Raw genomic sequence first — 17,564 nt, 5'->3', positions numbered from 1 at the left:
AGGCAGGTTCCAGAAAGCAGGTCTCCCCCCAGATTGGCTTCCCTAGCACGGAGTTAAAGCTGCAGCCTGCTGCCTAGAGAGAAGGGTGGGCAGGGAGGCAAAGCGGCGAGAGTGACTGCTCTGACGCACCAGCCCCTCTCCCGCACCCACACGCAGCGGGCCGCCCTGCTTCTCCCCCATCGGGGAGATGCTCGTTTCTGGGCCGCCAGACAGCCTTTTCCGCCAAGGCAAGGAGCCCGGGGCTCCTGACAGCTTAGGCGGGCCCTGGCTGGAGACGCACCCCTCGCCTCTGCTTCCTTAGCCTCTCAGGGCTTCAGACCTGCCGCACTTGCAGCCACGCCGTCTCCTACGGATGCTCACTAGCAGGAGATTGGGGCCAAATTCACAGGCACTTTCCAGAAACCCCACCACTGCCCAGAGGTTGCAAACATCCAGGTTGGCTCTGGGCGCAGTGGGCACCTTAAGTCTCCTGAATACCCTTCCTGCAAGCACCCCAGGCCGGTCTCCTGACCCAGAGATGGATTTACCTGTGAACCTAACCTCCTTTTCCCTCTCCACCCCTTTCCCTTTGGAGACCAACCGCAGCCTCGGCAAAGATGATCTGCGCCCCAGCCCGCCCCTGCGCTCAGTCTTCGGAGTGCTTATTCTCACCTTGCTGGGCTTTCTGGTGGCAGCGACGTTCGCCTGGAACCTGCTGGTGCTGGCGACCATCCTCCGTGTGCGCACCTTCCACCGCGTGCCCCACAACCTGGTGGCGTCCATGGCCATCTCGGACGTCCTGGTGGCCGCGCTGGTCATGCCGCTGAGCCTGGTGCACGAGCTGTCCGGGCGCCGCTGGCAGCTGGGCCGGCGGCTGTGCCAGCTGTGGATAGCGTGTGACGTGCTCTGCTGCACGGCCAGCATCTGGAACGTGACGGCCATCGCGCTGGACCGCTACTGGTCCATCACACGCCACCTGGAATACACGCTCCGTACCCGCAAGTGCGTCTCCAACGTCATGATCGCGCTCACCTGGGCGCTGTCCGCTGTCATCTCTCTGGCCCCGCTGCTTTTTGGCTGGGGAGAGACTTACTCTGAGGGCAGCGAGGAGTGTCAGGTCAGCCGTGAGCCTTCCTACGCCGTGTTCTCCACCGTGGGCGCCTTCTACCTGCCGCTCTGCGTGGTGCTCTTCGTGTACTGGAAGATCTACAAGGCTGCCAAGCTCCGCGTGGGCTCCAGGAAAACCAATAGCGTCTCACCCGTATCCGAAGCTGTGGAGGTGGGTATTGCAGCAATCCTGAAAAATACTCGACTTGCATTTGTACAGGCTGTATTTCCAGGCCACCTGCCCCACCCCCCACACTTGTAGAAAGTGGAACTTTTTGGGTTTGGGAGTAGGGGGAGTACACTGGGAGAGTGGAAGAAGGCATCAGAGGTGTTCTTTGCCCTGACGTGTTCCCTCTTGCAGAGCGAATCACGCTGTTTTCCTTCTCTCGTGGGTTATTTGTTAAATATACAGAACATGAGGAATTCCAATGGCATCACTCTACAGGGTCCCCTTAGGCCCCCAAATTCTATGGCTCTATAACACCCTTTAGAACATCTGGATAAGCTAGTATCTGGAGTACGCTGGTTCAGTACACTGGAAAAATCAACAGCTTCTTGCACTTCGAATGAGGGTATTCCAGGAGGGGGGCTCCAGGTGTGGGAGCATGATTTGATAAGACTGCCATGTGTCAGGCAATGCAGGTTAGTGTTTCATCCTAGTCTATTGTTTTGCTTTGCAAATCACAGCAACTGATTTATTAAAAGTATGGTATCACGTAGGTTACTGTCCTTCTGTGGCATCCTCCCATCCTGACGTAGATGGAAGATGTGGTCTGCATTAGTCCCAGAGCCTGCATTTGTCATCTGCTTCCACTGCCTTGGGGTGTTACTTTCTGGATCTCTCCCCCACAGCCCTATTAGGTTGTAGGTGTGACTGAGAACCTTCCTGAAAGTGAGTAAGGCTGCAGAAGGAAATTAAAAATTCAGGAAAGAGAATTCCCCAGTTCTCTGCAAGAGGCATTTATTGCATGACAATCACTATGGCAACAGCAAGGGAGCTTTTCTCCTTCTCCCACTCCTGCTTTTTGTTGACTCTTAATAATCTGACCCTATGACTCACAGTTCTGAAGACCACGCCCCCCTCATTACCAAGGATGATTCCTTGAATCTAATTTACACATTTAGGTTAGACCAGGAGTCTACACAGTCCCCATTTTCTGTAGTTGTCTCTGGAACAAGAATGTAATCCAATTAAGCATATGGAGTGCGTACTATAGGCTTGGTGCAAGAGATAAGAGAATGATAGAGATGTTGTCTTTGCCCATGAAGACTTTGGTCTAGGGAGGGAGATGGGGACCCACCCTGGGCTCTGCAAGTGCTTTCTAGAGTCAGTAGCTAATTCTAACCATCCCCAGTCAGTCAAGCTTAGAGGGACCACAGGTGTAGATAGGGAAAAAGGGGAGACAGCATCATCCTAGATGAAAGAAGAAAACAAGGGGTCAGAGGCTACCTGTCCTCTTATCTATGTCGGCACTTCTCAGCGAAGGGTGATATTGCCCCCAAGGAAACATTTGGGCTGTCTGGAGACAGTCTGGTTAATCAAGACTTGAGGATGGGGTGCTAATGGCATGTAGTATAGAGAGGTCAGGAATGCTGTTAAATATTGTACGATGCATAGGACAGCCCCTCAACAGAGGATTATTCAGACCAAAATGTCAATCGTACTGAATTTGGGAAACTCTGATCTATTCAATTTCTAAGCAGAACAAAGAGTGCTGTTGGGTAAGAACACTGAAGCTTCCATCAAACTACCTGAAGCTGTGTTCCATGCATATGAACGTCCACTCAAATTCCAAGCCAGGAATAAGAAGACAGTCACCCCCAAGGGCCCTCCTTTTATAAATTGTCCTCTCCCCTGATGTTTATCCAGGAAAATATGATTTACAATCAACCCCAAACATAGCTTTAGAAGGAGAAAGTTAATTACAATTCTAACCCAAGGCTTGTTGTAAAAGGATGAGGGGCACTCTCATTTCTCTGCTTCAGTGATAGCAGAAGCAAAGCATTATAGCATCTTTGTGCTTTTTCTATAGATACACACACACACACACACACACACACACACACACACATATACTCTCTTCTTTTCTCTCTCCCTCAACCCCCCTGCCTGGTTAGTTTTGAAAATGGGTCCCTTGGCTTGGCAAGGCCTCTAAATAATCCAGTTCTCTAAATATAATGTGGGGCTGCCTCTGTCCTTATGTTATGTTGGAGGGTTAATTATAAACCAGGCCACCTGATTGCTCTGTGTAGTGGGAGTGGGCGTCAGAGTCTCTAAACGCAGTTCTACCACCAGCTAGCTGTTACCTAGGGAAACCAAAACACTTCTCTCTCATTTCTTTCTCTGCCGAGTTTTATTTAAATACATGTCATGAAACCCTAACCCAGGTCAGACATTGAGCTGGAATCTGGCAACCACAAGACAGATAAGCCTTGCCCTTGTCAAAGGATGAGGAAGCCACTGCTAGAGATCTGAAATAAAATGACAAAAGAAAAATGCCTTGCTTACTAGAGTGAGCTGGGGCTGTGCTGTCCAGGTACGATTTCCCTGAGCAGAGCAGAAGTGGGAAGACCTGAAACAGCACTTTTGGGAGGTATGGGGCCTTAGGGATTGGTGAATTGTTGAGTGTTGGGTAAATGACATCCTCTGTGTGAGATGCTGTTGTTGATTTGTTGTTCCTCCAATGGGTATTTACTGGAGTGAGTCCATCCTTGGTGGCCTTTCAGTACTCAGGGGCTAACACCAATAATCTACACAGGTGCTATAGACACCCAGGAGGTAGAGACAGTGTGAACTACTTCACCTTCTTTTATTCTAACCCTAATTGCCCTCCCATTCTTATTCATTCTCTATATAACAGACAAAATTAATAAAGCTCTGACTCTCAAAATTACAGGCCACCAATGGTACCAAAGCAATGCATATACAGACTGTACAGGCTTAACTTTTGACTCCCATATGATCCCTGCAGCAGACCTACACCCAGGAGAGCAACTTATGCAAAAAGGCCCTGTGCATATAGACAGACAGCAGCAAAAGCAAAGCAAGCAGCAGTAGGATAGACAGATGAATACCATGACGCCATTTCCTAAACAGTACACTGTGTGACAAGAGGTTTGATGCCTTATACACAGATCTGAGACAATTACCTAATGGTAGAATCTCTTAATCAAAGATGTAGTGACTTGATACAAACACCTTAGCCCTACAACCTTATACAGGAACATACTTGGTGACAAATCTTAAGATAACAAAATTTCAAAAATATCTTGATTGAGATGGGTTGCCCTTGATCAATAGAGTAAGTTTAAAACTCGTTCTGGGCTAAAGAGCACTCATTCTTTTGCTAAGTGTGTGGGAACATTTCCTTCTCAGTCTGCCTTTCTTGGTCCTCATTCAGCCAGAGCTGCAGGAGAGACCACCATGGCTGTCCAGATTTTCACCACTGTGGCTGGTCCTCCTTGACGATGAAGTTTCTTCTGTGGAGATGTGATGTTCATACTGCATGTTGATCTACATGAGTTTATACTGTTTTTAAAATTATCTGTTGACTCATCTGTCAGGACAGTTGTGCAGAAGCATGTAAAGATCTGAATTTGGTACTAGAGCATCAAAGTTCTCTCTGGAGCCAGGATACTTTAATTATAGAAATTCAGTCATGTGTTTCCCCTTCCTTGTCTAAGGGTTTCAGAGCTGCTGGCTGATGCATGTTGCAACAGGAGAAGGAGAAAGTAGCCATGAACCATCAATAATGAGTAGAAAAATATTGGATAGTTTATGTTAGCAATTGGGGCCTATTACATTTGGTACATCAGATTTAAAAGGCTACCATGAAATGTTCTGAAGATGTGTTGACTAATTGAATTGATGCCTGTAATGTCTCTGAGACAAGGAGGCAAAGCCTCCAGGTTACTGAATTAAGCAGTGACATTGCCTTAAAATAGGCAATGTTCTTTGACAGGTGCCATGCTGTCACCTCAATCCACCCAGAGCATGGCCCCATGTTTTCATATTTGCCTGAAAAGGAACATTCATGATAACCTAGGAAGAACCAGTCTTAACTCTTAAGCATTCTACTTCACTTAAATTTTCTAGTTGTGGAGTCTCTTGTCCATGGAGATTCTAGAACCATGAGTATTTCTTTAGTAATTTAAAAAATTGCATGTAGTATAGGCATTCTCACGTCTAATCAGCTATAATCTCATCATGAACGAGGCTGAAGCACATTTTATTTGGAAGCAGATCCTACCTATTGTAGGAATGTCATAGATTAAAGAAGCATTCTTTTGCTAGTGATCCGGAAATATCTATCAGTTATAAGTTACCATACAGGATTGCTAAAGATTGTTACTACTTGAATTGTTCCATTAAATAAAGTTGACTTTCTCTCAAGCCTTTGAAAAATTTACTATATAGCTAGAAATTTGTCATTTATTATCTTGTTTCACTATCTGGTATAATCAATAGCTTTTTTTTCAGCTCCCTGTGTTGCCCAGGCTGGAGCGCAGTGGCATGATCTTGCTCATTGCGACCTCTGCCTCCTGGGTTCAAGTAATTCTCCTGCCTCAGCCTCCCGAGTAGCTTGGATTACAGGTGTGCACCACAATACCTGGCTAATTTTTGCATTTTTAGTAGAGATAGGGGTTTCATCATGTTGGCCAGGCTGGTATCAAACTCCTGACCTCAGGTGTTCTCACCCTCCCAAAGTGCTGGGATTATAGGCATTAGCCACTGCACCCAGCCATCAATAGCTTTATTAAAGAAATTTTTTGTTTTAATTTTTAAAAACTTACTACAAGTTGATTTGCTTTTTTGCTTTTCAGACAACTTTAAAAATGTATGTGGCATGACTGTTGTTCTGTAGTGGTGGGGTTACTGGCAGTTATGATGACAGCCACATAAACAAAAACGTTTATATAGTTATATATCTCATTACAGAAAACTTTCCTTGGAAGTTTAAAAAGACAAAGAATTGTTGAGTGATAATACCTTCCTCGGAGTGGCTTTATTAGATAGATTGTATATAATTGTCATTTTGTCTTTTAGCCAACATGAGATGTTCATTCTTTCAAGGCTCCTTCTGCTAGCAAGATATTAATATATATAGGAATTCTTATCTTGGCTCTCAAATCCTTGAGAACAGAGGCCCTTTTGGGTGTTTTATCTAGAAAGCCATATCTCGTATTGATTTCTAGCATTTACTTTATAAGGCTATCTGGAAATGTGTACCCCCATGTTGGATATTTTGCAAATTGGCAACTTCACATTTCAGTTTATTTTTTCTTATTAAATTCCCAAATTCAGGTTTAAGCCATTTATAGAAAAACAAGTAGGACAAGTCTCTACTTCAGCTGTTGGGTGTACACAAGCATGTTGCTTAAAGGTTTTCTAAAGTCTATTTTCTATCTTTATTCAGCCTCGCAAGTAGATGGGACTTCAAGAATGTGTCATCACACCTGGCTAATTTTTGTATTTTTTATAGCAATGGGGTCTCACCATGTTGCCCAGGATGGACTCAAACTCCTAAGCTCAAGTGATCCTCCTGCCTCCACCTCCAAAGTGCTGGGATTACGAGCATGAGCCACCATGCCCAGCTTTATTTAGTTTACTTTGAATCTTTATTCAACCTCTCCTTAAAAGAAAGCCTTCTAAAATTACTTTACGTAATATATTTTCTATTTTTATATTTAAATTTTCACAACTGGGTTACATAACTTTTCTATTTTCTATGCTTCTGTTTTTAACCATATTTTTTATATGAGAGGATTTCAGTTAATTTAACTAATGAGTACACATGTATAGTTCAAGAAAATAAAATTTTCGTTTGATATTCTAACAAAATTATAAATTCTATAACAAAAGTTTAGAAACTTTTTTCTTCTTCTTCTTTCTAATTTTCTTTCTTTTGCTTCTTTTCTTTTCTTTCTTTTTTTGAGACAGAGTCTTGCTCTGTTGCCCAGGCTAGAGTACAGTGGCACAGCCATAGCTCACTGCAGCCTTGAAACCCTGGGCTCATGCAGACCTCCCACCTCAGCCTCCTCAGTAACTGGGACTACAGGAATATGCTACCATACCTGGCTAATTTTTAAAATTTTTGTGGCGATGGGTCTCTCTGTGTTGCACAGCATGGTCTCAAACTGTTGACTTCAAATGATTCTCCTACCTTGGCTTCTCAAAGTGCTGGGATTACAGGCATGAGCCCCCATGCCTGGCCTAGAATATTTCTTAATTATAGCTCTTAACTTAGGTCTAGACAAGGGTTTTAATTTAAATTCTATAAATCTGATTTTTCTTCTGGTAAATTTATAATGTGATTGTGTTTTTCCTGAGAAGAACCTGATTCATTTAGAAGGTCAGATAAAGCTGAATAGAAAAATACAAGATAGAGATATGCAAAGATGGTAGGTTTCTGAAGGTTACAAAATCTTTGGTACTATTTCAGAGTTAGAATTTTGTTTTAAAGCCTCAAAATACCAATTAAAGAGGCTGAATTTTAGCTATTTGATGTTTGTCTCCTAATTTTTCTAGAGCTTCTCTTAAATAACTTATTAATTTTTGATTCATCAGATGTTTCTCATTAAGTAAAAAAAAAGTTTGGCATTTGTGGAAGAAAAGTGCAAGGGTTAGGATCATAATGCAATTTTAAAGAGGAAATAGTTCTTAAAAAAGAAGATTGGGATTTTGACACGGGCAAGCCATGGCACAGGGGAACACGAGAAGGAGGTGACTGTGGTTGGCTGACAGTTTGTGCTTGTGAATAGTGTCTCAGGGTCCCGGACTAAACAGATGGCAGAAGGGGACACACAATTGTCCACACAACTGTCATTAAGCTGGAAAACAATGGAGCCAAGTGATGTATTTTCACCACTCGACAAGTCAGGAGTGCCCTCATAAAAGTTTTGTAGGGGACCACAAGCAAAGTTTGATCAATTGCTTTTTCATAAATTGGTCACTGGCCTAATAATGGTCTTCAAATCATTAGCGCTCAGGTCCTGCTTGGATTAGATTGGAAACTTAACAAGCCAATGCCTTACAGAATAGTTCCTTCTGTATGCAACAGAAGAAGGCATTGCAGGACAAAACAAAAACCCATGCAGCAAGGCTTTGTACATGTAGACAACACAACAGCAAAGCAAGCGGCCGTAGGATAAGTAGAATAATGGCATGACAATATTTGCCAAATGATACATCTTCATGGCAAGAGGTTGAAAGCTTTAAACATAGATCTAAGACAATTACCTAATGGTAGATCTCTCAATCAAAGATCTAGTTACATGATACAAACACCTCAGCCTTGCGACCTTATCCAGGACATACCTGGTCACAAATCTTAGGATAACAAAATACATTGAGCATTAAGAGCCCAGTGAAATGAGGCGGAACTCAAATCCTTGTTGAGATTGATGCACTTGGCTGCAGATGCAAAGGACAGCTGAGTGTGGGGCCCAGTGAATGTGCTTGTGGTCCAAGGATCCCAGGGAGTCTTCAAAATGACCTCAGTGGAACCTCCAGAACTGTCCATGGGTGATGCCACTACTGTTCAGAATCTGAAATAGACAAAGCTGAATCTTTCACTCAGAATAGTGAGAGGAAGCAATGCTTGACAGCAATATCCCAGAGCAGAGCTGGGTGCCAGTCATCCATGATTTGGGGTGGTGTGGGTTCAGACACTGGGGGACACTTGAGGAGCAGCAGACTGACATCAGCTGCAGAATGGGGTTTTCTGTTGGATGACTGATGCTCAGAGGTGTGTTTATTAGGTTGAGTCTGACCCTGAATGGCTGACTTTCAGAAGTGAGGGCTGACACGGATTAATTGGTTTACAAGTGCATATTCACAAAACTTCATTGTCCTTGATCAATTGAAGAGGTTTAAACAAGAAAAAAAGCTTGTTTGTTATTACAGTTATAGAACAATTAGTTTTGTCCTAAGTTTGTGGGGCCATTTTTATTCACACCCTCATGGAGCCTTCCTTAATGTGTAAGACCATTTTTAATCAAACATTTTTATTCTGTGGTCCAACTTGCAAATCACCTGAAACCACACTTCCAAGGTAGGAGTCTTTGTCCCTTAATTCCAATACCCATTATTGACGGTCATCCATTGATTATCTACGACATTATTAAAGAGGCAAAGCAGAGTGATTGGATGAAATAAAAGAACATATCATATTTATGATTAACCGGTAAATAATTATTTAGCACACAATCATTTTGGAAGAATGAAAGCTCTAACACATATGTACCTGTCCCCAAAGAACTTGTTTGCTGAGGGAGATGAGGCTAAGTGTTCCTTTAGAAAAAAATTTATAAATGAATCTTAAATTTTGAGGTATGTGCTTTACATGCATTTCAGAGATTATTAGGAAAAATTAATTTGGCTTAACTGTTCACTTTTTAACCCTATTTCCTCTCTTTCTGTGAGTTTACTAATGACCAGTTTGGGTGCAGTAATTAACAGAGCATTATTTTCCAGACTCAATTAATTGCTTTATTGCAACCATTGATTAGAAGACAGCAAAGAGCTAAAGAGTCCATAAATCAGAGAGCCATGGAGTAAGCAAACAAATTCACCATTTGAGGGCATTAGAAACCTGAAACTCCACAAGCAACCAAGATCCTCCTAGCAGCTGGAGGCTTTATTAGTCACAGAGGTACCATTTTAAATCACTGTCACTCTTTCTTCTATCAAGCCAGTTGATGCTGAATACAGCACCAAAGATGGCCCAGTAAAATAATCAACATTTCACAAGGTAATAGAAAAATGTCCTTCTCTGAACAACTTGGAGTTCTATGACTAAACTATGAAAAATGTCTAAATCAAGCACTAAGTGTCACTGACATCACCAGTGTGATCATCACCAGTGTGACCAGCACCCATGGTGTCTCCAGTGTAACCAGCATCTCCAGCATCAATGATGTCTCCAGTGTGACCAGCATCCACAGTGTGACCAGTATCCATGGTATCTCCAGTGTGACTAGCATCAACAGTGTGACCACCATCGACAGTGTGAACAACATCCACAGTGTGAACAGCATCCATGGTGTCTCCAGTGTGACCGGCATCTCCAGTGTGACCAGCATCGACAGTGTGAACAGCCTCCATGGGTTCACCAGTATGACCAGCATATCCAGTATGACCAGCATTCATGGTGTCTCCAATGTGACCAGTATCTCCAGTATAATCAGCATCAATGATGTCTCCGGTGTGACCAACATCTCCAGTGTGACCAGTATCCATGGTGTTACCTGTGTGACCAGCATCTCCAGTGTGACTAGTATCCATGGTATCTCCAGTGTGACCAGCATCCACAGTGTGACCAACATCCATGATGTCTCCAGAGTGACCAGCATCTCCATTGTGACCAGCATCCACAGTGTGAACAGCATCCATGGTGTCTCCAATGTGACCAGCATCGACAGTGTAATCAGCATCCATGGTGTCACCAGTGTGACCAGAATCTCCAGTGTGAACAGCATCTTCTGTGTAACCAGCATTCCCAGTGTGACCAGCATCTCTAGTATGACCAGAATCCATGGTGTTTCCAGTATAGCCAGCATCTCCAGTGTGACCAGCATTCTTTATGTGATCACAGTGTGATCAGCCTCCACAGTGTGACCAGTGTCTCCAGTATGACCAGTGTCCCCATTGTCACTCATAAAAATGTGCCAAGAAGAAGCAGAATTTCCAGAGGGTTGAAGAGTCCAGCTAGATTCTTGTTTTATTGCCGTTTGGGGACAATAGGGAAAACAGCTTCCATGATGTTACTATGGGGTTGAATTCTCTTAAGGAAATCGGTAGCTTTCCCTCTTTCTTTTATGCTGAAAAATTAAGCTAATTATGGTTTGGATTTCTATAAATGAATCCCCTCAAATGCATTTCCAGATATGTATTGATAAATCAGTAACCAAAGGTAACTCTGGTTACAGAGTTACTTCAAGAGGTACAGAAAGAGAGATTTTCAGTGCTTATTTTATATGTGTTTTTAAAGGTTGCCTTATTATGGACTATTTGTTTTATTATTTATTATCTTCTTTTAAATTTAATTTAGTGTATAGTACTTGATGTTATGCTGTTTTGCAAATAAATATCAGCAAGTCTATCCTACAAATTTGGTAATTTATTCATCAGGTAACATTGCCTTAACCACGGTGTTCCTATTTCCGCCTGCTATTCCATATGATAGTAAGTCAATTCCTTTTGAATCCACTTTATAAATGCGGCCAAGAATGAGTTAAGTGAGTTAGATTGACCTGAAAGTTCTTTGCCTAAAAGATAGTATGCTCTTTCAGAACAGGCTGTGTAAATCATTTAAGTGTACTAGAGTCACAGTATGGTGGAGAGGGGAAGAATATATTTAATGTCAATGCAATCTCACCTGCCAGAGAATGGCTGACTCAGAAGCTGTCCCACATTTTGATTGGATCGAGTAATTTCCAAATGTAGTAAATTTACAGTTGCTTCATATTTAGGCTGCCTCATCAGTAGACACTCATTATGTCATTTCTCCCAACAGCTAAAAATAGGACCAGAATGGAGCAAGAGCTTCCTTTCCCAGGAATTCCACTCCTTGAGAGAAGGAAGTGAACTGGAGGGCCTGATTCTGTGGAAACCTGCCCTTTTAGAGGGCACCCAAGGAGAGGCTCTAAAAGACTGAGGTCTCTGTTTTACATAAAGATAGGGGCATAGAGGAAGATACAGAATAGACCCAGAGAGAAGTGTGCTGGCCACTGGACTGCCTCACACAGAATATGCTACAGAGCACAGCAGTAGGATCTTTATGCCAGAGGAAAAGTTCTAGAAAGTTTTAACATTATAGAGGGGACTTACAGGAGCCCGAATGTTATAAAGATGGTAGGAAATGTGGTCGTAAGCGTACAATCTAGCACACTTTTGATGACTTAGTGCACCTCTGCCACTAAGTCATGCGTACCATGTCACCTGCTCGTTTATGCCACTGCCTCTGTTGAATAGACAGCAATAGGGAGCCCATTTTCATGACGTCAATTCCATCACATCCGGTTCTTTCATTTCTAAGACATAAGCAAACACCCCAGCTCCAGTGCTTGGTTCCCACGTCTGACGGTGTGTGCCACGGGCCTTCAGGCTCCCACACCTATCCGTTGGGACCTTCCCTGGAACTGGATGTGCGGAATCCAGGCCTGTCAGTGTCTAGGTTCAGCCTGGCAGGTAGACAGAGGTGGCTCCTCCTAAAACCCCTGCTTGTCTTTTACAGGTGAAGGACCCCGCCAAACAGCCCCAGATGGTGTTCACAGTCCGCCATGCCACTGTCACCTTCCAGACAGAAGGGGACACATGGCGCGAGCAGAAGGAGCAGCGGGCTGCCCTCATGGTGGGCATCCTCATTGGTGTGTTCGCACTCTGCTGGATCCCCTTCTTTCTCACGGAGCTCATCAGTCCCCTCTGCTCCTGTGACATCCCCGCCATCTGGAAAAGCATCTTCCTGTGGCTTGGCTACTCCAACTCCTTCTTTAACCCCCTGATCTATACGGCTTTCAACAAGAACTACAACAGCGCCTTCAAGAACTTCTTTTCTAGGCAACACTGAGGGAGAGGACTAGGATCAAAGGGATTTTCTTCCCATAATTCAGTGGAATTCCCAGTTCATCCATTTCCCATCCCCACCCAACAGCCACGTGGCGAGATGAATCCTCACCATTCGCCAGGGTCATCTTCAGAACTGCACTGGCCCTTTCCACCTCCTCAGTAGGAATATGAATCCTCACAGCAGTTTTGATGACATCATGTATCTAACTTACCTACTATCCCTTCCTCTGCGCTGACAGCCATGGACTTTGCCCATAAAGTGTCCTTTCCTCCCCTTATTCACTTGGCATGGTGAGCGACGTTGTCCTAAAGAAGTCAAACAAGGCAGATAAGGAGGAGGAGGTAAAACAATATGGGCAGGTTGAGAATGGATAGAAAAGAATGAACAAGTCATGATGTAGACATCTGGGGTAGGAGACCATGGTTCCATGCTTTCTGGCACAGTCCCCATTTCAAATATTCTCCTCTGTGGTCCTAGCACACATACCCTAATACCAATGGGGTATGCCCCAAGGGTTGACCACAAAACACTGTCTCCGAATATGTTAAAGTACATAGTCCTATCCATGAGGGCAGAGAACATTAGCTTTAAGGTTTTGTTTGTGGCAACTACACACACACACACACACACACACACACTTCAGAGAGAGAGAGAGAGAGAGAGAGAGAGAACTAAGACAGAGGCAGGCATTCTAGCTGGCTAGTTTACTCCAAAATGCAATCCCTTGACATGAAACAGGCCCTGAGGGTCAACTCCTTCCTTCCATTTTGAAGCAACAGTTTATAACCAATAGAAAAGTCTCCTGGTTTCACACAGTCTGTTAAACTTTCTTATTTGCTACTGGTTTCATGTGTGTGGAATACATTTAAGTGTTTCTAGGCAAAGACCTTTGTCCTCAGATCATGAGATTATAGCTCAGCTGCAATAAGGCTGAGCGTTTCATGATCAGTGACTATGAAGGCACATTCACCACACACGGGCACTTTGGGGGCCTCTTTGACGAATGTGCTAACTGCTATTTTTTGTTGGCATGTGAATGCCTGCTAGGAGGCCAAGACGAGTAAATAATGAAAAAGAACAATGCTAAGCTGCAGCCTCAGTCCTCTGCACATGGGCAGCATACTTGGTGAGGCGAGGAGTTAAGTGATGAGGCAGCATTCGTGTGAGCACGTAAAGCCAGTGCCATTACACAAAAATTAAAAAAAAATCCTAGGCAATAAAACTGCCTGTGGTCTGCTATGTCCCTGACTCTTTAAATGCATGAATTAAAGAATTATACATTATAATAATCTCTGAATTATTGTAATTCATGCAATATATTGCATATAATAAATAATATCAATTGAGAGTTCAAACAGGAAATTTGTGATAATTTATATGTGATCTTGGCTTGAAGTTTGGTCTTGCCTTTATTGCAAATACTGGCTTTATCAAAAGAATGTGAGAAGATACATGTTAGATACCTGTCAAGTCACAATACACTACATGCAGATCTTTATGCATTCAAGCAGATTCATTGAGACATTTAGTGATAGGAATTGAAGAATTTATTTAGAAACATCCTTAGACTTGTCTTCTGTATATATCACTCGAAGTGCTAAGCCCACAAGTATTTTAAAATACAGGCTGCTCACTTATTCAAGTTACCTTTCTCCGTTATTACTTGAAGTCAGAGAGAACAGCACATGCTATTGCCTTCTAGTGTTTTAATAAGGGAAGTGTTTTTAAAACTTTATTCAGTGCCCCATGGCAGAGAAGAAATATTCCAACAGGAGGAGTCTGGAGAGGCGACACTAGAATCGAGGGTAAAAGTTTAAGTCTATTCTACCTGAAAATCCATATGAAAACTTTTACTCCATAAATCGCACATGTCTTACTTACTGTTTAAAAGTTCATACTCTTCAATAAAGTGTAGTTTGAGGAAGATGTGCCACATTTTTCTGGTGGCTTCAAACACTCCCTGACGCTCCCAGGATTCTTCATACCCTAGTTGGAGAACGATGCTATTATAATATTAATTCAACCTCCAACTGACGTTTTTACTCATGTTTTCATAAGATGAGCAAGACTCATTGCTTTTATCACTCAATATGTATTTAAAACCTCCCAGGTGTCACTTATACATTATATACAAAACCCTACATATGCTATCTAGGAAACATGCCATATATGAGAAGAAAGAAGTGGCAATTAATGAATTATTTTTCTTCGATTTCAGTATCAAAAGTTGTTTATACCCGGCTAAGAAATACAGACATTCATTGACTTTGAGCCAAAGTCAAGTATGCAAATCAAATATTTGTAAAACACTTTCGTTTATGCTTGACTGCTAATATTTTATCAGGTTAGAAATTTATATGAATCATGAACAGAAGAAATTGCTCAAATTACTATAATCCCGTTCCCATGCCAGATTGCAACAAGCACCATTGTTAGATGGTGCACCTAGAGAAGGCTGCAGGGTTTCCTGCAAGGCCCCTCTGCAGGGTGACTGAAGTGAACCAGTCCAAAGCCCTCCTTTCAGATTCTATAGAATATGTTGAACAAAATGCAGAGCTCTGCTCTCCTGCCTAAAGGCAATGTACCAAGGAGATAATTCTCTCCTGATGAGTGATCTTAGCCCTCTCGAGGCCACGATGAGTTTGAGATTTTTGGAAGATGTTCCTGAGTCCGTATTGACATCAGACCAGGTTGTAGGGATTAATTCTTGATAAAAGCCTGTTCTTTGTTTCTTCTTCGCATGGGGAGCATGTTTGCTACTATGATGGCTGTTGGATTCACAGTTCCTTGCTCATAGCCAAAGAGGCTGTAGAGACAACACTCTGCCACATTTCTGTTAAAGAGAAAGTAAAGACTGAGTCTACAGCTCGGATGCTGAGTGAAAGTGGTTGCCAAGCAGGGATATGGTTAGTGTCCAGGGAATGGGATCAGAGGAGGGGAGCAGGTGGGCTTTTCAAAGCTCTCTGTCCTGTGTCAGGAAAGGAGGGCTTTTGCACTGCTCATGGACTGGGCCCAGATGGTTTGCTGGGGCCATCTGTGGTTTGCAGCTGTCTTCCCTGCCTTCGTGAGGTCCCACTCAGGACATTAGTGTCCACCGTCCCCGCTGTGCTGGGGAGGGGCCAGCTCCAAGAGGATGGAGGTCCAGCCTGGCCACTGTCCACTGATAAAAATGGCTCTGTCAGGACCACCAGCCCCGGGTAGTTCTTTCCTAGATGTCCTGGGTGCTGTGGTCCAGCTGCACCCGGCCTTCCATCTTCCTCTGTCTCCTCCAGAAAGGGATCTGCCTTTCCATCGGGAGTATCTTTGAAACTCATGATCCCTTCTACCATGGCCTCCTTTGTAATAGTTTGGGCCAGCTGCCGGCCATGTTCACTGAGGTCTGGCTCAAGGCACCGCAAGCAGGGGGAGGGAATCAAGGAAGATGCACCACAGTGTGCAGCAAATTTAATCAGCTTCCCCACATTTATTAAGCCCTGACACCATGCAGGGCACTGTGCTATGCGCTTCACAGCCACACGTATTTGGTCCTAACCATAACCCTTGGAGGTACTATGGAGATTTAACACAAAAGTCATTTGAGTCTTGTAAACATTAAATTACTCATTCAAGATGAACAGCTAGCAAATTAGAGCCAGGATCAGAACCCTAGGACCTGGCTGCAAACTCTAGTTCTTGGTCTCTGTACTTTAACAAAGAAACAGCCCCCAAAGGGGGGCTATACAAAATGATTTGCAGGAGCCAGAGGAGGGCAGGGACTTAAAACAACTGCTTCCTCCCCTCCGGCGTCTACACCAAGTACAGCCCACATAGACGCTGCAGAAGCACCAGCTTTCACAGGACATCTTTTGAACAGTGTCCTTTTTCTTAGTGATATTTGGTGACTGGAGGTCACCCTCTGTGTGGCGCCAGCTTCCCAGACCAAATCTGCCCCAGAGATCAGGAACGAGCTAACCGTGATCTATACTGCACCAATCCCAGTAGCCTAACAAGGAGTTCCTGGCAGATGAGCGATGTCAGATGGGAAGTAAGGGAGATGGCAACTCTGCCCCTGGTGCTAACAAGGGGAGGGGCTGAGATTCATTTAGAGTCTCATAACATGAGGATGTGCTGAGAAATGCATCATTAGGCAATTTCAACACTGTGCAAACGTCACTGAGTGCACTTATCCACACCTAGTGGGGACAGCCCACTATCCACGCAGGCTGTACGGTGTAGCCTCCTGCTCCTAGGATGCACACCTGTGAACCTGTTACTGTACTGGATACCATAGGCAATTGTAACATGATGGTAATGGGTTTGTGTACATAAACATATCTAAATGTAGGAAAGGTTCAGTAAAAAACGATTTAAAATGGTGCACCTGCATAGGGCACTTGTCGTGAATGGAACTTGCTGCAGTGGAGGTAGCCCTAGGTGAACCCTTCTTTTATTCTGAGAGGGAGTTTTGCTCTTGTCGCCCAGGCTGGAGTGCAATGGCATGATCTTGGCTAACTGCAACCTCCACCTCCAGGGTTCCAATGATTCTCCTGTCTCAGCCTCCCAAATAGCTGGGATTACAGGCACTCACCATCATGTCCAGCTAATTTTTGTATTTTTAGTGGAGACGGGGTTTCACCGTGTTGGCCAGGCTGGTCTTGAACTCCTGACCTCAGGTGATCCACCCACCTCAGCCTTCAAAAGTGCTGGGATTACAGGCCTGAGCCACTGTGCCTGGCCTACACTAAACTCCTAAAAAGTATTTTCCTTTTTGTTAACAGTAAATTAACCTTAGCTTACTGTAACTTTTCTAACTTTATACATTTTTTAGTTTAAAAAACCTTTTTGACTTTTCTGTATAACACTTAGCTTAAAACACAAACATTATACAGCTATACAAAAGTATTTTCTTTCTTTGTATCCTTATTCTAT

At 43.6% G+C, this 17,564-nt stretch overlaps 1 protein-coding gene across 1 annotated transcript; it reads left to right on the top strand.

Moving 5' to 3' along the window:
• The first annotated feature begins 332 nt into the window (after positions 1-332).
• On the top strand, positions 333-14,004 carry HTR5A (5-hydroxytryptamine receptor 5A). The gene is made up of 2 exons (XM_032244921.1): positions 333-1,258; positions 12,324-14,004. The coding sequence occupies exons 1-2, from the start codon at positions 353-355 to the stop codon at positions 12,654-12,656; spliced, it is 1,239 nt and encodes a 412-aa protein (XP_032100812.1). The 5' UTR covers positions 333-352; the 3' UTR covers positions 12,657-14,004.
• Positions 14,005-17,564: the final 3,560 nt, after the last annotated feature.

This window comes from Sapajus apella, unplaced genomic scaffold, assembly GCF_009761245.1.
Source record: "Sapajus apella isolate SASKATOON/1434 unplaced genomic scaffold, GSC_monkey_1.0 scaffold56, whole genome shotgun sequence".
Classification (NCBI taxonomy): domain Eukaryota; kingdom Metazoa; phylum Chordata; class Mammalia; order Primates; family Cebidae; genus Sapajus; species Sapajus apella.
The sequence above is the reverse complement of the archived record's forward strand: the minus strand, read 5'-3'. Positions and strand labels throughout refer to the sequence as shown.